Here is a 21952-nt window from a genome sequence, read left to right as displayed (position 1 = left end):
TAATGCTCTTTATGCTTTGAACTCTAATACTTAGAAATGTCGACTGCTTTGTTGAACATACACATAAAAACTGAAATAATGTGCTTTTGTTATCAGCTGTATGTGTCCTTGGCAGCAAAATTTACCATAATGGGCAGAGGATGACAGAATGGAAAGCATCAGGAGAGTGTTATCTCTTGGAATGTAAGGTAGGAATTGTTTAAATGCCATACAAAACGACTTCATTCTAAATGCTGGCTTTGGTGTGTAATTTCAAGTCCTCATTTGGTTCTTATTTTCAAATTATTACTTTTATTTAATTTGTTTTAGGGATGTGGGTGACCCTGACTGTTGGATCCGTGGTTCAGTGGAATATGCTATTATTAAAGAATCACACGGATGCTGTACATTAACAAATAACAGGTCTTTACTGGAGGAGGGTGGTCTCTAGACTGGGGGCACAGAGGCATGCGCAAAGCTTATATACCGGTGTGGTCACTGCCGGTACTACAGTATACAGGAGCTGTAAAAGTAGTTCTGACTTAAAGGCACATACACTACAATTCCTCCCCTTTTAGATTAGTAATACCCCTAATATTCAAATAACAATTAACATTTCAACATGTACATTAAACAACAAAAGTCCATTTATAGATTCAGTCTTTGGGGCGGCTTCCTGACCCTTTCGGGATAGCGCCTTTCCAGAGGTTCTTGTTCTTGGTGCAGAGGCGATTCTGACCCCTTTTCATCGGGTAGTTCATCGGGTTCCACTGCTACTGGGTCTGAAGTAGATGCTACCGGTATGTCGGGTTCATCCCCAGGTACTCGAGACATGGGGTTGACGCGTTCCTGTGACGCTAAGATCTGATCGACGTGGCGTCTCACAATGTTCTCCCCGACATCCACTGTGTACATTAATGGCCCCTGCCTTGTACATATCGTTCCGGGTTGCCACTTCTCTGTTCGATAGTCACGGGCCAAGACTGGTTGCCCTACATTGAAGCTCCTTGTTGGCTTCTCATTGATGTGCTGGAATTGTTTGTCCTCAACATTTCTTCGCACATTTGGTCTGAGCAAGTCCAGACGAGATCTCAACCTTCGGTTAAAGAACATCATGGCCGGGGTCTGGTTGGTAACTGCATGTGTCGCGTTTCGGTAGGCTAATAAGAAATTGTCCATCTTATGCTGTAGTGGAATTTCATCGTCGCACATGGCCTTTCTCGCCTTCTTAAAGGTTTGTACGAACCTCTCAGCCAATCCATTTGTGGCTGGATGATATGGGGCGGATGTGTAATGCCTTACCCCATTCCTTTTCATGAATTTTTGGAACTCGTCGGACACAAACTGTGGTCCATTATCAGAGCAAATCTGCTCTGGCAAACCGTTTCTGGCAAATATGGTCTGTAGGACTGCAATTGTTTTCTCTGTAGTGGTTGAAGACATTTTTATCACCTCAGGCCACTTTGAATGAGCATCCACTGCTATTAAGAACATTGAGTCCATGAATGGACCAGCAAAATCAATATGCACCCGTTGCCATGGAGAGGAGGGCCACTCCCATGGGTGTAGAGGGGCATGTGGTGGTGCATTTTGGACCTTCTGGCATCCTAAGCAGCTCTTAGTTAGGTCTTCGATTTGTTGATCGATTCCCGGCCACCACACATAAGCCCTAGCAAGGCTTTTCATTTTCACTCCCCCCAGATGACCTTCATTTAGCTCATTTAGCACTCTCTCCCTTAACTTGGGTGGAATCACCACTCTGGATCCACACATCACTGTCCCCTGGCATACTGACAGCTGTTCTCTTCTGGATGAGAATGCTGGCAACAGTGAGTCGCCATGTGTTGGCCATCCCCTCACCGTCAATTCATATACCCGTGACAGCATCGGATCATTGCGGGTCTCCTTCTCTATATCCGCGTTTGTTACTGGCAATCGTTCAATTATTGACGAATAAAATATCTCGATAGGGTCCACTGCTGGTGCTTCCTCCACAGTAGGCAGTGGCAGGCGTGATAGCCCATCAGCGTTCCCATGCTGTTTCGTGCCTTTATATTCTATTTCATATTGATTCGCCCCTAGAAACAGGGACCATCTTTGTAACCGCTTTGCAGTCATCACTGGAACGCCCTTCTTAGGATTAAAGATGGAGACAAGTGGTTGGTGGTCAGTCAGCAAGGTGAACTTCTGCCCATGCAGATAGTGGTTGAATTTTTTTACTCCCCATACTAGGCTGAGGGCCTCCCTGTCAATCTGGGCGTAGTTGCACTCGGCTGAGGTTAGTGACCGAGACGCAAAGGCTACTGGCCTCTCCAACCCGTCTGGGAATTTGTGCGACAGCACCGCTCCAATACCGTAGGGTGATGCATCACATGCCAAACGAATTGGTAGTGCTGGGTTGAAATGGGCCAACACCTCTTTTGATGTGATCAATTCTTTACACTTCTGGAAAGCTCATCTACGTTCGTCATCGCACTTCCATGGTATCCCTGTTTGCAGTAGGGTGTTCAGCGGGTGTAATACCGTAGACAAATTTGGTAAGAACTTGTGGTAGTAGTTTACCAGCCCGAGGAACGACCTCAGTTGTGACACATTTTCCAGTGCTGGAGCCTTGACTACTGCCTCAATCTTGTCAGGTGACTTATGTAACCCCTCTTCATCGATGACGTGGCCACAATACGAGATCTGTTTCTGGAAAAACTCGCACTTGTGGCGATTAGCTCGTAGCCCATACTCCTTTAAACTGGTGAGCACCTTCTCCAAGTTGGCGAGGTGATCACCGTCATTTTCGCCCGTGACCAAGATGTCGTCCAAATAACACTGGGTCCCTGGAATCCCTTGCAGGACCTGATCCATCGCCCTTTGCCAGATAGCCGGAGCCGAGGCTACTCCAAACACCAGCCGGTTGTATTGATAGAGACCTTTATGAGTGTTGATCGTAAGGTAATGTTTCGAAGCTTCTTCTACCTCCATTTGCAAGTACGCCTGGGCTAGATCAATTTTGGTGAAGCGTTTACCTCCAGATAGCGAGGCGAAAATATCCTCAATTCGTGGAAGCGGATATTGCACCGTGTGAAGGACTGGGTTCACTGTCACCTTAAAATCCCCACAGATGCAGACCTTCTTTGGTTCCCCAGGCGTATTACTCAACGACCTCTTCATTACAGGAATGATGGGTGTAGCCCACTCGCTCCAGTCCACTTTGGACAGTACTCCTGAACGTTCCAACCCTTCCAGCTCTGCTTCAACAGCTGGATCTGATCGCATAAGGCACTGGTCTGGCCTTCAGAAACTTTGGGCTTGCATTTTCCTCTATTTTAATCATTGCTGTTATTCCTTTTAGTGTTCCTAGTCCCTCCTGGAACACTTCTTTTGCGTCAGTTAGCATTTTTGACAGTCGTCCAGGTGTGACGTCATCATCCTTTTTGGCCTCAACCTTCAGTGCCTGTATGGAATGCCAATCTAATTGTATCTTCCGGATCCATTCACGTCCTAGCAGTGGTGGTCCTCCATTTGGCAATACATATATATCCATTTTAGGTATTTCCTGGCCTTTATATGTCACTTTCACCCTTATTTTTCCTTTGGGGTAGACTTTTTGCCCCTTATACGTCTTCAAGACAATCTCTGTAGCTTTCAAGGGTATGTGTGCAAATAGCCGCTTGTAGTCTCTTTGATTTATGACTGTTAGAGCTGACCCTGTGTCCAATTCCATTTCCACGGACTCCGTCTATCTTGAGTGTAACCCAGATAGTCTGGTGATCCTCCATTTCGGTTACCTTATGTAGTTTCAGACAACCCAGCTCCTTGCTTCCGGAGTCTGTGTCGCTTTTCTGTTCGTCTGAACCACTGTCCATCACCTGGTGTACCTTTTTGTACTTCTCCTGTGGAGATTTCTTACTGTTGGTTTTCTTCCCAGACCTGTAGACTCTTGCTATGTGTCCTGCTTTCCCACACTGTCTGCACACTTGGTCCTTGAACCAACAATCTTTCTGGTCATGTGTTGTTCTGCCGCAACGATAGCACTTCTCTGTTCCATAGGACATTTCATTGGTGTCATATTCTTGCGGTCTCCGTTGTATCTCTGCAGCGCCCCTTGCGGCTGCTTCGTGTGATACTGCCATACTGAAAGCTTTGTCCAGCGTAAGGTCCTTTTCTGATAGAAGCCGTTTCTGGGTTCCTTCACTTTGTAGCCCACACACAAACTTGTCCCTTAACGTGTCTGCTAGTCCCGCTCCAAACTGGCAGTGTTTCGATAGCTTGCGCAGTTCTATTAGGTACTCAGCATTGCTTTCGTCTTTGTGTTGGTTCCTTTTATGGAACTTAAATCGTTCTGCTATCAGCAGCGGTGTGGGGTTTAAGTGGTCCTGTAGGATTTCTACTATGCTTTCAAAATTCTTTTTTACCGGCTTCTCTTGGGTTATTAGATTTTGCAGTAACCCATAAGTTTTTGCACCCATGGAATTTAACAGAACCAGTGCTTTATTAGCATCTGGCACTTCATTCGCCCTGCAGTACACCTCAATACGTTCCACATATGTCGCCCAATCTTTGACTTCATTGTTGAACGTAGAGATACTGCCACTCTTCGGCATCCTTGGGTGTGCGTTAACTATCACAAATGGTGCCTCCCGCGCTTCCCCTTCTTCTCCGCTGGCACAAAATGGCGTCTCCTGCACTTTCCTTCCTTCCCACGCTCACCCTTCTTCTCCGCATCGGCTTCTAAAAATGGCGTCTCCCGTGCTCTTCCTTCTCCGCGGCTCAATGGCGTCTCCCGTGCTCTCCCTTCTTCTCCGCGGCTCAATGGCGCCTCCTGCGCTCTTCCTTCTTCTCCGCGGCTCAATGGCGCCTCCCGCGCTCTTCCTTCTTGTCCGCGGCTCAATGGCATCTCCCCTTTCTTCGCCCCGCGGACCCTGTTCAGCCCGTGAGCACTGGCTGTGCACTGCGCGTTCTTCTTTTTATATTTTTCGACGCCGCTCATTCTAGAACCCGGCTGTTTCTTACCCTCTCTCCGGTTTGTTTTATTTTCCTCGACGCCGCTTGGTGTTCAACCCCCGGCTGCGCCCTGCGCTCTTCACCCTCTGTCTTACCCCGTCGACGCTGCTCGACTCTCTCTCCGCCGTCGGTCGGCTCCAGCCGCCGCTGCTCGGGAAGGGTCTGCGCTGGACCTGTCGTCGGTCTCTTACTGCTCGTTGTGGCTGGGGATCCAAGCCCGGCTCTCCACAGCCTCCCCTGCGAAGTTGGATCTCTGCCTGACTGCTGGGCGGTTGCTCGTGGTCGACGCCTGTGTTCCTGGCCTCGACTATTTTTTAAAATTTTTTATGTTGCAGGTAGATTCGAATCGACACTCGTCGCCATTGTTGGATCCGTGGTTCAGTGGATATGCTATTATTAAATAATCACATGGATGCTGTACATTAACAAATAACAGGTCTTTACTGGAGGAGGGTGGTCTCTAGACTGGGGGTACAGAGGCATGCGCAAAGCTTATATACTGGTGTGGTCACTGCCGGTACTACAGTATACAGGAGCTGTAAAAGTAGTTCTGACTTAAAGGCACATACACTACTCTGACAAGGCTGCTTTCATTGCTCATCCCTAGTTGCCCCGAGAAGGTGACGAGGACCTTCTCCCTGAACGGCTGCAGTCCTTGTGCTGACAGCGTCTAGTAGTTAATTCCAGGTTTTGCGACCAGTGGCAATGAAGGGCCAGCGATATGTGTCCAAGTCAGAATGGTGCCAGATTTTGGAGGGAGCCTTGATCTTGACGGCGTGCCTGTGAGCTTGCTGCTCTTGCCCTTCACATTGGTAGAGGTTGCTGGGCTCAATTCAAGACTCAGACATTTTTTGTTTCTGGCTTAGGATTGTCACCTTTTTGCCCAGCCAAATATGGACAAGGATGGGGGGGGCGGGGGGGGGGGGGTGGAGGTGAACGGAGCTGATGGGGCTTGTGTTCTTATTGGTCATCTTACCAATCCTGTACCGCAGCCAAACAAACAGTCAGTCAAACATAACCAGCAGTGTAAACGAGGAAAGAGTTCATTGGTTTCAGTGTTTTTAGTCTCAGTCAGTTAAATATGGAAATATGCATTCAAAAGAAAAACATTCAATGATGTGCCCGGGGTCACTTGCTGGCAGATGCTGATTGCACAAGTTACACAGTATAATTTCTGCAGATGTTTAGTACTTGTTAACAACCAGATGTCCTTTAATTGGTTCAAATGCATTGGATTGTTAATTCTAATTACTGTACTAGTTCACTCTAATTTTTAAAAAAAATAATAATTGTCTGGTTCCAGCAAGGTTTCTGCCCTTCCACAACGATTGCTGAAGTTTCTCTTTCCCTTCACAAGTGTACAAAGCTGGCTTGCAAATCACTGATGAATTTAAATCAAATCATCTCAATTTTAAATTTCTCCCACCCTGCCACTGCCCAGAAAGTCCTGAAGGACCAGGTTGGAAAATGAGCTTTCCCACGACTCTAAAAAAAATTCCAGCTGTCCCCAAGAGATGTGCCAGTATTCCAGATAAACTGGGCTGCTCTAACAAAAACCAGACAGGTGGCAAATGCTTTTCTGCTGGCTGCGTATTAAGATTTCCCACTCGCTGTGAGCCTGCGGCACACCTTTAAGTGGACCACTTATACCGTTATAAAGTATGAACCCACATTTCTAGAATTGTGCTCGAGGATCTAGCTGCTGGAAGAGGCTTGTCTGAAGGAAAAACTGGCTGTTTAGAAAGAACTGAGCTTTCTCTCTAAAAGTGGTGCTGTGAAAATGTTGCGATGCTTTCTCAATTAAAATATACATTTAATAAGTGCCAACAACACACCACAGAAGTGCAGAGTATGGTGCAGCAGCTATGCTAACTTTGAAGTGAATAAAACTTTGCAAGTATCCGGGCACCACTTTTGATTAGTTTGTGATCTTTCTTTCCTCTAAGGCACGCCACCAAAAGGAGAGAGTGCAATAAATGGGGGTGAGCACCAAAGGGCAATAAACCCCATGCCTGCGATGCAAATTAAAAAAAGAGTGTTTCCCAACACTTCAGGCAACAAATCGCCAACCCACTTATTTCATTTTGGACTGTCAGTACCTGAGTTAGCTATGTCTCGAGATTAGCATTCTTAGGAGGCTCTTCTTTCATTTATACTTTTGTTTAAACTATTATTTTTACCTCCATTCGTTTAGAAATGCGGTATCAAACCTATTCAATATTTAAAGCAAGATTCTGTTCTGTTCCTGGGGAGTAGGTGAAGCAGTGTTGTCGTACATTGCCCTTTCACCTCAAGAATCTAAGGGCGGGGGGTATATTTTCAACTTGCCACCCAGAGGGTAAAGCTGGCATTGAAGACCAGCCGTCCATCTCGAAACCATTGAAAATCGATAGAAATGAAAATCGGGCGTTTTCTAAGGGGCGGCTGATCCACTGCGCCTGCTTTATGCCCGGGCGTCAAGTTGAAAATCTACCCCTAAGTTTCAATCCAGCCCAAGTTCATTGAGCGAAAGCTTCTCTCGGAGCTGGCTGGAAGGGACTTGTGTGAAATAAGCTCGTGCAGCTTCGGACGATTCCCTAGTGGGAATGAATCAGCAGCACAGACAACCTGCCACTAAAGCCGGAATTTTAATTTGGAAGCGGGTACAGAGCAGGGGAGCTGGAAAGCGGTCAGGAAAGTCCGGAAGAACGGGTTTCCCACAGGCCCTGCTGTTAAATTCGGCAGGGCCTGATTTAGCATTTCAAAGCGCTGCTTCCAGGCTCACAGCCAGCCAGATGGAGAGGCTTTTAAAAACCTGTTCCATCTCCAGCTTTTTCAGTTCTGACGAAGGGTCATTGACCTGAAACATTAACTCTGTTTCTCGCTCCACAGATGCTGCCTGACTTGCTGAGTATTTCCAGCATTTTCTGTTTTTATTTCAGATGGAGAGGCTATCTGGCTGTCGGGCGGGTAGGCCCGTGCCACTCGGCTGCAGAGAGGAGGGAGGGAACGATCAGGGGGTTGGGGGGTGGGGGTGGGGGTTGGAGTCGTGGTAGTTGGAGGAGGATTGGACCGGAGAAGTATCCGCGATGGGGCGGGCGGAGGTGGGGTTGGTGGTCGGAGGCCAGAGGGAGGATCGGGGCCAGATGAGGATCGGTGCCGGAGGTGGGAGGCCAGGAGGCTGGGAAGGTGATCAAGGGGCCAGAGGGGGGAGGTCAGAGGCAGGAGGGGGGATCAGAGGCTGGGTGGGGGTGGGGGGGGTGTTGGTCAGGGGTCAAGGATCGAATGCCAGAGGGGCGATTGGGGGCCGGAGGGAGGGAGGTGGGGAGGCCTCAGGGGAATGGTCTGGGGGAGATTGGAGGCCTCGTGGGGGGACGTTGGATGCCTTGAGGGAGGCTGGTGGGGAGATCAGAAGGGTTGAGGGGTGTCTGATCACGGGGGGTTGGTGAAGCAGGGACACAGGATCCAGCAGGTAAGTGGAAAGGCATTTACCTCCTGGATACAGCAGTTCTAGCCTCCCTTTAGCTGGCAGGTTCCCCAAGGCCAGGCAAACCCACCCGCCCACAGTTAAATTTGAAATGGTGGCTCACCATGAGGCACGCCAGCTTCATTATAATATTTAAATGGGCGTCCCGCCTCCATTATAACCGGAAGTGGGCGGGTTGGAGGCAGGTTCGAGTTAGGATTCAGTTTCTTAGCTCTTTAACTTCCTACCCGACCCCAACCCACCCGTTTTTTGGGGTTAAAATTCCCCCCTAATTGGCAGTCCTGCTGAGAGAAGCCACAAGGATGGCTGGTGAGGAGTCACATTGGCCCAACGTTGTCAAAATGACATGGAAACATTTCAGCTCTTGAGCACTGATTTTTTTTTTCCTGCTCAACTGCCAAAAATAAATATAACAGGTGCGCAACTAATACTCCGTGACTTTCGAATATAAATGAGAACTAAGGGAAGAAATGTTCCAAGTATTTTATGAGTGAAAGTCGAACAGTGGTTATTGATGTAAGAAAACTACTAGGCACTTGGTCTAAGCGTTAAACAAAGCTTTAATCCACTGTTTTACAACATGGAGATCTAGTTGTGTCCTTCACTAGTTCCTGTTAAAGAATGTCCTGAGCAAGATGGGCCCATGCCCGAGTATTTATACTCTCCCTGGACAGCGCCACCAGCAGGCCGCCCAGTATTATCTCCTAAGTCATTTCCACATGAATGACAAGATTCATGTCAGTTATATTTGTATGGCAAAATTTACCACAGTCTTCCTTAGGGCTGAAGCCTCCAGAGCTCGATCTCTGTTAAAACCTACAATTGTAAACAGTAAGCATAAAATCTATTAAGGCGCAAAAATTAAATGGTCATCTTTCATAGTAAAAATGAAACCATTCTGTTCAACGCAATAACAAATAAGTCTGCTTTAAAGAGTAATGATTTTTTTTACAACAATTACAGCTCTAAAGTGACAAAGTGGTGATTCTTAAATGGGTTTACTTAACATCTTCTGCATCATTTGACAGGACAAATCGATGCAGCGTGTTCGATATCCAAGCTGCCCTTCGCTGCGTTGTTCGCCATCAAACCAAATCTCCCTGACACACAGCTGCTGTAAGGTTTGCAGAGGTAACTATTTGACTATTCCAACGCGCTCCTGGCTGGCCTCCCACATTCCACCCGATGTAAACTTGAGGTCATCCAAAACTCGGCTGTCCGTGTCCTAACTCTCGCACCAAGTCCCGTTCGTCCATCAGCCCTGTGCTCGCCGACCTACATTGGCTCCCGGTTAAGCAGTGCCTCAATTTCAAAATTATCACCCTTGTTTTCAAATCCCTCTATGGCCTCGCCCCTCCCTATCTCTGTAATCTCCTCCAGCTCCCCCCCCACCCCGAGATATCTGCGCTCCTCTAATTCTGCCCTCTTGAGCATCCCCGATTTTAATCACTCAACCTTTGGTGGCCGTGCCTTCTGTTGCCTAGGCCCTAAGCTCTGGAATTCCCTCCCTAAACCTCTCCGCCTCACTACCTCTCTTTCCTCCTTTAAGACGCTCCTTAAAACCTACCCCTTTGACCAAGTTTTTGGTCACATGCCCTAATTTCTCCTTATGTGGATCGGTGTCAAATTTTTTGTCTTAAAATAATCCTGTGCGGTGCCTTGGGACTTTTTACTACGTTAAAGGTGCTATATGAATACAAGTTGTTGTTGTTGTAACAGACGCAGGGCTTAAGAGTATATACAGAAGTCAAATTCTGACTCAGGATCATTGTACCCTGGGCAAAATGCAGATTGTTCCATCTTAGGAATTGATTGATCAAACTTTCCCAGTCAGATCTTTCGCTTAAGTCCCAGATGTAGTCAATATGAACAAACTGCTTTGAGTAAAATTAGCATTTATTTGATCTGAAATGGCACAGTGTGTTGTCTGTTCTGTTACTGTGGTACAATGCTTCTGAGGCCAGTGATCTCTGTTCCTTGTGCATGACAAAATATGAATAGAAAGTCACGTATCCATTTGCAAAATGATTGTGGTGCAGCATCGTGCTGTGATATGGAGCAGCAGGCTGCGGGTCATACCCACAGGCCTCCACTTGGTGAGTTTCCTTTCTGACCCGTGTCAGCGAGAGAGATGTGCAGAGTGGGGACAAGGCACGTCCCTGGGCCGAGGGAGGAATTATCAAAGATTGAACTAATCTGGGCTTCTCTCGCCTACACCTGGTGGGCTAAAGGGCACCATGAGACGAGGTCTGGAAGCAGATTACATGCCTGTCTTTTCAGCCACGGTATGAAAGACGTAGGTGAGTGTGAGAATACTAATATAGGAATAAAGCCAGCTCTCGCCCAAAAAAAAGCTATGTTGGGGACTGGGTCCAGCAATTTAATATGCATAAAACAACAAATAATTGGGCAGATGTTTCACGATTGCCATTACGTTCAATGGGGAGCCTCATGGCAAGAAAAAACAGTTTTTGGCTAATGGCAGAGAGGCACAAATCATCCAGCAATTAGCGAAGGATCGGAACCCATGGCGTATCTCTTTTACTCAGCAAATTGCTGGATTTTTTACGAATTAATAATGGGGAGTGACGTTAATGCGTCATTCTAATGGCGTGAATTCCCAAGCAACTTCTGGCCCATTATTCCTGCATAATAGAAATGCTTAGTGGTGTGTAGTGATGATATAAATGAGGGGAGCCAGATGGAAAAGTATCTCTCCAGTAAATCAACATTCCACCCACCTTTCTCTGAAAATGCTATCTTGTAGGCAAAGTCTAGCCTCTCCTCATTTACTGGATTCCTGCCTTGACAGTGACAGGTGGAACACTAATCGCTGTTCTATTTCCAGCTACATTTGTCACCATCAACCATTGACAGGGTCTCTCTGTAAAGTGGTTTCACTCAAAAGAACTTCCATGGAAAATTAAATAACATGAAAACATTTACGAATTAGGAGCAGGAGTTGGCCATACGGCCCTTCGAGCCTGCTCCACCATTCAATAAGATCATGGCTGATCTTTGACCTGAACTCCACTTTCTCACCCAATCCCTATATCCCTTGATTCTCCGAGAGTCCAAAAATCTATCTATCTCGGCCTTGAATATACTCAACGACTCAGCATCCACAGCCCTTTGGGGCAGAGAATTCCAAAGATTCACAACCCTCTGAGTGAAGACATTTCTTCCTAGCTTACAATAAATAAATAGTTCTATGAACAGGCTAATAAAGCATTGGAGCCAACTTGAACCAAGTATATTAAGATATACTAGTACTTACCTTTGGATGTGACCCAATGTATTTTTACTTATTATTTGTGATTTTCAGGTTCTCTTCTTAATGTATGAATTTAGATCATGGAAACTGATGGATTGAGGTGACCCGGGCAAGTGGGTCCTTTCGTAGTGTACCTGCTAAGCAGAATCATAGATACAAATGTCAGATTGAATTAAGCTGCCTTTCACTGAGTGCAGAGTAAGACCTCAGACCTTTTTATAAATAGCTCTGTAATGTACCAAAGCTGAAGAACACTGCATGCCACTCCTATTAGATTACAAGTAGGGCTTTGTCACTAAAATCACTCCAAGCATTCTTTCTCACTGCAGGCAATGATTTTTGTGCTGAGGGCCCCAATTGCATTGAGAATTCTGAATGCATGAACTTGGAAGCTGATGCAATCTGCAAATGCAAAACTGGCTTTACGCCTCTCCGTGACGATGAAGCCTACTGTGAAGGTTAGTCTGTACACGCTTAGCAGCAGAGCCTCTATTTCATGCCCATGTTCATCTTTACTAATTATAGGAAAGGAAGATAGGAACAGGAGGAGTAGGCCATTCAGCCCTGCTCCAACATTCAATTAGATCATGGCTGACCTGCACCACAACTCCATTTTCCCGCCTTTGTTCCATATCCCTTGATACCCTTACCTAACAAAAATCTATATATCTCAGTCTTGAAAGCTCCAACTGTCCCAACATCCGAGGCCTTTTGGGGGACGGGTTGCAAATTTCTACTATCCTAGATGCCTAAAATGGCATTTATGCTACAGTACAAGTGTACATAACGGGCCGTATTTTGTGACCCCTTTGGATGCGTACGAGGTGTGTACGAGGTGTGTACACGCTCATGGGGGCCGCACAAGTTCCGGGCTTAGGCATGTTAAGCGCATGCGTGAAACCTGGTATTACGTCCGTGAATGATTGAGACACGGACAGCAGGAGTTGAACAAAACACGTCTTTACTGATGGAAGTCAATAGTGAAACTAAAAAAACAGAGGCTCACTAGCGCCTTTATACAGGGGTGGTCACTGCCGGTACTGCAGTCTGAGACCAGTTATTCTCTTAAAGGTACATACACAACAATTCCTCCCCTTTCAGATGAACAGTACATAACATTCATTTAACAACTAAATGATAACTAATTACAATCACAATTACGGTTGCTAGATACATTGGTTAAGTTTAAGCAATTATAAGTTCAGTCTTTGAGGAGGCTTCCTGATTCTGTCTGGATAACGCCTCTTTGGGGTATCAGGTTCTTCTGGCAATGTTGAGTCGGGATCAATGTTGTTGTTTGGCTCATCTGCTTCCAATATTACCAGTTCTGCGGTAGCTGCAATTGGAACGTCGATTTCATTACCAGGTGTATCAGATCGTGGTGTGGAGTTGACGTTTTCCAGTGACTCTAGAATCTGGTCAGCATGGCGTCTTACAATGCTCTCCCCAAGGTCCTTGTCATGTACAAATCGTTCCTGGCTGCCATTTCTCAGCGCGGTAGTCCCGGGCCAAAACTGGTTGACCTATCTTAAAACTCCTGGTCGGCCTTTCATTCATATTCTGAAACTGCCTGTTCTCCACATCTCTTCGGACGTTTGGCTTAACCAAATCCAAGTGGCATCGTAGTCTTCGATTGAAGAACATCATGGCTGGAGTTTGGTTGGTAACCGCATGTGTCGCATTCCGGTAGGCAAACAAGAAGTTGTCCACCTTGTGTTGTAGGGGTATATCTTCATTACACATTGCCTTGATAGCCTTCTTGAATGTTTGGACAAACCTCTTGGCCAATCCATTAGTGGCTGGATGATATGGGGCAGATGTGTAATGCTTAACACCATTGTTCTTTAAGAACCTCCGGAACTCTTCAGACACAAACTGTGGTCCATTGTCAGAGCAAATCTGTTCAGGCAGCCCATTCCTGGCGAATATGGTTTGTAAAACTGTGATAGTTTTTTCCGTGGTGGTTGAGGACATTTTTATTACCTCTGGCCACTTTGAATGTGCATCCACCGCAATTAAAAACATCGAGTCCATGAAGGGACCAGCAAAATCAATGTGCACCCTTTGCCATGGAGATGAGGGCCACTCCCATGGATGCAGAGGAGCTTGTGGTGGGGCGTTTTGGACCTTCTGGCATCCTGCACAGCTCTTGGTCATCTCTTCGATTTCTCTATCGATTCCCAGCCACCACACAAACGCTCTGGCTAAGTTCTTCATTTTTACCCCACCCAGATGACCCTCATGAAGCTCATTGAGCACTCTATCCGTCAACTTAGGTGGAATTACTACTCTGGATCCACACATCAAAGTTCCTCTGCACACTGACAGCTGTTCTCTTCTCGGCGAGAATGCTGGCAGCAGTGGTTCGCCATGCGCTGGCCATCCCTTCACCGTTAAATCATAGGCCCGTGATAGTGTCGGGTCATTCCGTGTTTCCTTTTCTATGTTTGCATTCGTCACAGGGAGACATTTGACTATGGTCGAGTGGAATAACTCCATTGGATCCACTGCAAGGTCTTCTTCTTCCACCGTCGGCAACGGTAGGCGTGACAATCCATCAGCATTTCCACGCTGTTTAGTTCCTTTGTACTCGATGTCATATTGGTGTGCCCCTAGGAAAAGGGACCACCTCTGCAGCCGTTGTGCTGTCATTATCGGTACGCCCTTCTGAGGGTTGAAAATGGAGACAAGAGGTTGATGATCGGTTAGTAGAGTAAATTTTTGACCGTGCAGGTAGTGATTGAACTTCTTCACCCCCCACACTAGGCTGAGGGCCTCTCTGTCAATCTGGGCATAGTTACGCTCGGCAGAAGTTAACGAGCGTGACGCAAAAGCTATCGGCCTCTCTAAACCATCAAGGAATTTATGTGACAGTACCGCCCCAATGCCGTAGGGAGACGCATCACACGCCAGTCTGATCGGCAGTGCTGGGTTGTAGTGAGCCAATACTTCCCTTGACGTGATTAAGTCCTTACTCTTCTGAAAGGCCCGCTTACAATCATCGCTCCATTTCCATGCTACTCCCATTCGTAGCAGGGCGTTCAGTGGGTGCAGAATTGTCGACAAATTCGGCAAAAACTTATGGTAGTAATTCACCAATCCGAGGAATGACCTCAGTTGCGACACATTTTCAGGCACTGGGGCCTTAACAACCGCTTCAATTTTGTCAGGGGACTTATGTAACCCCTCTTCATCAATCACGTGGCCACAATACGATATCTGTTTCTTAAAAAATTCGCACTTGGGGCGGTTGGCTCGCAGCCCATGTTCCCGTAGTCTAGTGAGCACCTGTTCTCGGTTGTTAAGGTGTTCACTGTCATCTTCACCTGTCACAAGGATGTCGTCCAAGTAACACTGAGTCCCCGGAATCCCTTGCAGGACTTGTTCCATCGCTCTTTGCCATATCACCGGAGCCGATGCTACTCCGAATACCAATCGATGATACTGGTAAAGACCTTTGTGAGTGTTTATCGTGAGATACTTCCTAGAGGACTCTTCAACCTCCATCTGCAAATATGCTTGTGCTAGGTCAATTTTTGTAAAACGCTTCCCTCCAGACAGTGAGGCGAAGATGTCTTCTATCCTTGGAAGAGGATATTGTACTGTGTGAAGGACTGGGTTCACCGTCACCTTGAAATCCCCACAGATGCGAATCTTCCTTGGCTCCCCGGACTTATTGCTTAACGTTTTCTTCATGACAGGAACGATGGGTGTCACCCACTCGCTCCAGTTGACCTTAGACAACACGCCTGCCTTCTCCAGATTCTCCAGCTCTGCCTCGACGGCTGGGCGAATTGCATATGGTACCGGTCTTGCTTTGAAAAACTTGGGAACTGCATTCTCTTCTATTTTTATCAAGGCGGTTACGCCTTTAAGCGTGCCCAGTTCTTGTTGAAATACCTCTTTGGCGTTAGCTAAGATTGTTGACAATCATCCAGGAGTGACGTCTTCATCTTTTTTACCGTCCACCGTCATTGCATGAATGGAGTGCCAATCTAAGTTTATCTTCCTGATCCATTCCCGTCCCAATAACGGTGGTCCACCATTTGGCAGTATGTAGAGATACAATTTCCGTATTTTCTTGCCGTTGTATTCGACAGGCACCCTTATTTTTCCTCTGGGGTATACTTTTTGCCCCGTATACGTCCTCAAGATGATGGATGTCTCTCTCAAGGGTATGTGTGAAAATAGCCGCTTGTAGTCTTGTCAATTCATGACGGTTAGCGCTGATCCTGTATCCAATTCCATTTTAACTTGGGACCCTGCTATCGTGAGGGTGACCCAAATGGTTCGGTGATCCTCTTTTGCGATTACATTGTGAAGTTTGAGACAGCTTAGTCTCCTGTTCCCGGATTCACTATCGCTCATCTGGTCTTCGGAATTACTGTCCGTCATCTTTTGTACTTTCTTGTACGGTTCCTTAGCAGCCTTTTTGTTGTCGCTGGTCTTCTTCCCAGACCTGCAAACTCGTGCAATGTGTCCCATCTTCCCACATTGCCTGCATATTTTGTCTTTGGACCAGCAGTCCTTCTGGTCATGGTTAGTTCTGCCGCAGCGATAACATTTTGCAAAACCCCGTGTCATTTCGTGGGTGCCGTATTCCTGTGGTTTTTGTTGAATTTCTGCAGCTCCCCTGGCTGCTGCTTCATACGATACTGCCACGCTGAAAGCCTCATCTAGCGTCAGCTCTTTCTCTGAGAGTAACTTCTTCTGTGTTCCTTCACTCAGGAGTCCACAGACAAATTTGTTCCGTAGGGTATCTGCCAGTCCTGCTCCGAACTGGCAGTGCTTTGATAGCTTGCGTAATTCCGTAAGGTACTCAGCATTGCTCTCATCTTTATGCTGAGTTCTCCTGTGGAATTTAAATCTTTCTGCTATCAACAGCGGTGCAGGGTTTAGGTGTTCCTGTAGGACAGCAACAATTTCGTTAAAACTCTTCACCTTCGGTTTGGCTGGAGTAATCAGGTCCCGCAATAGGCCGTACGTTCTAGCGCCCATTAAGTTTAGCAATATTGATGCCTTTTTCTCCTCCGCTATTTCGTTTGCCTCGAAATATACCTCGACTCTTTCCACATACGTGGTCCAGTCCTCTATTGTATTATCAAAAGCAGTGATACAGCCAGTCTTTGGCATCTTGCAAATCTAAAATGGCGCCTCCCGCGCTTTGCCTTCTTCCCCGATTTAACAAAATGGCGCCTCCCGCGCTTTACCTTCTTCCCCGCTGATTAAGATGGCGCCTCCCGCGCTTTGCCTTCTTCCCCGCTGTTGCTAGCGCTGCTTTCCGCGGTTCCCGTTGCAACCTGCAGCTCCTCGCGGTTTCTTGCGCGTTTAATATTTCTTTTTTTATTATTTTCCTGTCATGGAACAACCCTGTGGGACTCTTGCCTCCCTCTTCGCGGGTCTATACGCAGCCCGGCTTCGTAGCACCGGCCGCGCCCTGTGTGCTCCACCCTCTCTCTCTCTTCTTCCCGACAACGCTGCTCGGCCCCATTGCAAGCCACCCGCTCGAGTTCGTGACCGCCGCAGCCCAGGAAGGATCAGTGCACTACCTGCCACCAGCCCGATTAGCTGAAGCACCGTCGACAGGAACCAGGCCCTGCTTCCGACAGCTTCTCCAGCAATCTTCAACTCCGCTATCACAGGGGCGGATGCCCACGGTCGACGCCCGTTTCTACTGCCTCTTACTTTCTTTTCTTTCTGGCCTTGACCTCTGCTCACTTCGCTGTAGGAATGGATCCCAGGAGGTGGTGCAGACTGTCGGTAGGTTCGTATCTGCTCGTCGCCAGTATTACGTCCGTGAATGATTGAGACACGGACAGCAGGAGTTGAACAAAACACGTCTTTACTGATGGAAGTCAATAGTGAAACTAAAAAAACAGAGGCTCACTAGCGCCTTTTATACAGGGGTGGTCACTACCGGTACTGCAGTCTGAGACCAGTTATTCTCTTAAAGATACATACACAACACCTGGAACTTGCGATCTGTCAAGAATCTTCTCGACAGATCCTCCGCTCCCCAGGAAAAGGGCCTCTGCGGATGGAGAGTTGCGCTATTTGCCCAAACTCCGCCCGCTGAATGCCCATGAAATTCTTAAGGCTTAAGCATAAGAGTTTAAAAAATCGAAATATAAAATGTTATCACTCATTTATATATAAAAAACCCTGTCCAATAAGGTAAGTTTATTTTTAGCCCTGTTAAAACATAATTTTCTTCTTCAAAAAATTAAATTTTTGTTTAATTAAATGGAATTTTAATTAATTTTAAATATGTAATTAAAAAAAAAATTATTTCATGCATTCGTGTATTTTTTAAGTGATCCCCATTCATACTTTTTTGGTTTCCATACGTACGGACACCCCATAAGTATGAATGGGGATTCCCTGCTTTTATTGGTTGGGCTGGCCCACGTGATCCCAGGGGCGCTTGCGAACCGTATGCGCCCGAGAAACATGGGTCTCTACCCGCGGGTACCCAGAGAGGCCCAGGAGCACGAGACTCCGTACCTCACGGGCCACCAGGTAAATTTGTAGGTTTTTTACAGGCCCGCGGGAAGTCTCCGATTGCAAAGTTTGGGCCAACATGATTTATGTACCATGTATAAAATTTATACACAGATGCATTTTTGAGTTACCACATACGGTAGATTTTCACGTTGATATGCCTATCAATTAGTCCAATAAAAGGCGACGAGTTAAGAACGTAACTGAAGGTTTTTATTGGCTAAATAACAGAGCCCACCCTCGTGGGTGATCCGATCCAACAGGGAGGAATACTAGCCAGTCAGCTACCTTTATACCTGGGCAGGTAATGGGCGGAGTCGGAGGTGGTCAGCCCAGGTATAACAGTGCGACAAGAGGCGACCTCGTGTAGTGATGTGACAGTGAGAACAGTGAGAACAATATACAGTGATAACTATAACAGTGGTTTACCACATTCACCCCTTGTTTAGATTAGAGTCCGGCGGGGTGAAGTGTATTACCAGCTCTGGTATGTCAGTCTGTCCGGAGGCTTCGTTAGCCTCTCCGATCGTCGCAGCGGCGGTGTTACATTATCCGGTGTTAAAGCTGGTGTCTGCGTAGTCGGCAAAGGCTCGTGGGGTTCCGGCATGCCGTCTACCTCGGCTGGACTCGGGGGGTTGGGAGGGGGGGGTGAGGGTGCGAGGTCTCGTAAGGAGACAGTGTCCTCCCGTCCGTCTGGGTAAGCCACATAGGCGTACTGGGGGTTGGCGTGCAGGAGGTTCACCTTCTCGACCAGGGGGTCCGTTTTATGGGCCCTCACGTGCTTTCGCAGCAAGACGGGTCCCGGAGAGGTCAGCCAGGTTGGTAGGGTGGTTCCCGTAGTCGACTTCCTGGGGAAGACAAACATTCGAGCATGGGGGGTGGTGTTAATGGCAGTGCAAAGTAGTGACCGGATGGAGTGCAGCGCAATCGGGAGGACCTCTTGCCAGCGGGAGGTTGGGAGGCCCTTAGACTTTAAGGCTAAGAGGGTGGCCTTCCATACCGTCGCGTTCTCTCTTTCCACCTGGCCGTTCCCTCGGGGGTTGTAGCTGGTGGTCCTGCTTGCTGCAATACCCCTCTCCAATAGGAACTGACGGAGTTCCTCGCTCATGAAGGAGGCGCCCCGGTCACTATGTATATAGTTCGGGAACCCGAACAAGGCGAAGAGTTTGTTCAGGCATTTAATGACCGTGTTACTGGTCATGTCTGGGCAGGGGAAGGCAAAGGGGAAACGGGAGTACTCATCAACGATGTTGAGGAAGTACACATTACGGTCGGATGACGGTAGGGGCCCCTTGAAGTCGATGCTCAGACGCTCGAAGGGGCGGGTGGCCTTGATCAGGCTTGCTCTGTCCGGCTTATAGAAGTGCGGTTTGCACTCAGCACAGATCTGGCAGTTCCTGGTCATGGTCCTGACCTCCTCGATGGAGTATGGCAGGTTGCGGGCCTTAATGAAATGGTAGAGTCTGGTGACTCCGGGGTGGCAGAGGTCATTGTGGAGGGTCTGAAGTCTATCACTTTGCGCGCTGGCGCATGTAATGCGTGAAAGAGCATCAGGGGGGTCGTTCAGTTTACCGGGCCGGTACAAGATCTCATAATCATAGGTGGAAAGCTCGATTCTCCACCTCAAGATTTTGTCGTTCTTGATCTTGCCCCTCAGCTTGTTATTAAACATGAAGGCAACCGAGCGTTGGTCGGTGAGGAGGGTAAATCGTTTGCCTGCCAAGTAGTGCCTCCAGCGCCGTACTGCCTCCACAATTGCCTGGGCTTCCTTCTCGACCGACGAGTGTCGGGTCTCGGGGCCCTGTAGGGTCCTTGAGAAGAAGGCTACCGGCCTACCCTCCTGGTTAAGGGTAGCGGCTAGGGCGAAGTCGGATGCATCGCTCTCCACTTGGAAGGGGATTGACTCATCCACTGCGTGCATTGTGGCCTTGGCTATGTCTCCCTTAATGAGGGAGAAGGCCGCGCACGCCTCTTCCGTGAGGGGGAAGGATGTGGTTTTCAGGAGGGGTCTGGCTTTGTCCGCATAATTGGGTACCCATTGGGCATAGTAGGCGAAAAGCCCCAGGGTTCTCCTAAGTGCTTTTGGACAGTGGGGGAGGGGTAGCTCCATGAGGGGGCGCATTCTTTCGGGGTCGGGGCCGATGACTCCGTTCTCTACTACACAGCCAAGGATGGCAAGGCGCGCTGTGTTAAACACGCACTTCTCCTTATTGTAGGTGAGGTTCAGCCGTTGGGCCGTACGGAGGAATTTCTCCAGATTCACGTCATGGTCCTGCCGGTTGCGGCCGCAGATGGTGACGTTATCGAGATAGGGGAAAGTGGCCTGTAGTCCGTTCTGGTCAACCATCCGGTCCATCTCCCGTTGGAAAACCGAGACCCCGTTGGTGACACCAAAGGGGACCCTAAGGAATTGGTAGAGGCGGCCATTCGCCTCGAAGGCGGTGTACTGGCTGTCCTCCGGGCTGATGGGGAGTTGGTGGTAGGCCAACTTGAGGTCGATGGTCGAGAATACGCGGTATTGTGCAATCTCATTGACCATGTCCGATATGCGGGGGAGGGGGTATGCGTCCAGCTGGGTGTATCTGTTTATGGTCTGGCTGTAGTCGATAACCAGGCGATTTTTGTCGCCGGTCTTGACTACCACCACCTGGGCACGCCAGGGGCTGCTGCTCCCCTCAATAATGCCCTCTTTCAGGAGTCGCTGCACCTCAGAGCTAATGAAGGCTCTGTCCCCAGCGCTGTACCGCCTGCTCTTAGTAGCGACAGGTTTGCAGTCGGGGGTGAGGTTAGCGAACAGGGAAGGTGGCGGTACCTTGAGGGTGGATAGGCTGCAGGTGTTACGCGGTGGGCGGTTTAACTTTCGCTGGTTGTCGACTGTGAGTGGGGGGAGGGGTCCACCGTATGCTAGGGTTACACTTTGGAGGTGGGATTGGAAGTCCAGCCCTAGTATGACGGCAGCGCACAGCTGGGGGAGTACGAGGAGTTTAAAATTTTTATACTCTGTCCCTTTAACCGACAATGTCACGACACAGTAGCCGCTGATGTCTGTGGCATGCGACCTCGATGCCATCGAGATGCGGCTGCGCGTTGGCAGGACGGGGAGGGAGTAGTGGCTCACCGTGTCTGGGTGGATGAAGCTCTCCGTGCTTCCGCTGTCGAACAGGCAGGTCGTGGCGTGGCCGTTGACTTTGATGTCCATCATTGAGCTGGCCAGGTGGTGCGGGCGGGCTTGATCCAGGGTCACGGAAGCTAGGGTGTAGATGAGCGCGTCGTTGTCATGACAAGATGGCGGCGAAGATGGCGGCCCCCGTAGTTCACATGAGGCTCTGTTTAAATCGTTTGCCCCGCACAAAGATGGCCGCCCCTGCTGTTCCCATGAGGCTCTGCAGGCTTCGGCTGCCCCGCACAAAGATGGCCGCCCCTGGTTTTCCCATGAGGCTCTGCAGGCTTCGGCTGCCCCGCACAAAGATGGCCGCCCCTGGTTTTCCCATGAGGCTCTGCAGGCTTCGGCTGCCCCGCACAAAGATGGCCGCCCCCAGGGTTCGCATGAGGCACTGCTGGCTTCTGAGGATTTGCTTCTGCAGGCCTTGGAGAAGTGGCCTTTCTTGAGGCAGGTTTTGCAGGTCGAGTTTTTGGCTGGGCAGCGCGACCTCGGATGCTTCTCCTGGCCGCAAAAGAAGCAGCCAGCGGCCCGATCGGGGTTGCCTGATGTCGGGGCCGGTACCGGGGCTAGCGGG

At 48.5% G+C, this 21952-nt stretch overlaps 1 protein-coding gene across 2 annotated transcripts in view; it reads left to right on the top strand.

The window, feature by feature from the left end:
- Window positions 1–21952, top strand: part of LOC147106349 (protein NEL-like) — a 342986-nt gene that overhangs the window by 87764 nt on the left and 233270 nt on the right. For both annotated transcript variants that reach the window (XM_086009387.1, XM_086009386.1), the window contains exons 10-12: window positions 97–188; window positions 9469–9571; window positions 12044–12172. In XM_086009387.1, coding sequence (XP_085865513.1) covers window positions 97–188; window positions 9469–9571; window positions 12044–12172 — 324 coding nt within the window. The remainder of the gene's footprint in view (window positions 1–96; window positions 189–9468; window positions 9572–12043; window positions 12173–21952) is intronic.

The sequence above is a fragment of the Somniosus microcephalus genome, chromosome 16 (genome assembly GCF_052327205.1).
Source record: "Somniosus microcephalus isolate GS21.2 chromosome 16, FLI_Smic_1.0, whole genome shotgun sequence".
NCBI classification, from domain to species: Eukaryota; Metazoa; Chordata; class Chondrichthyes; order Squaliformes; family Somniosidae; genus Somniosus; species Somniosus microcephalus.
Note: the sequence above shows the minus strand (reverse complement) of the source record. Positions and strands in the feature narration are given on the sequence as shown.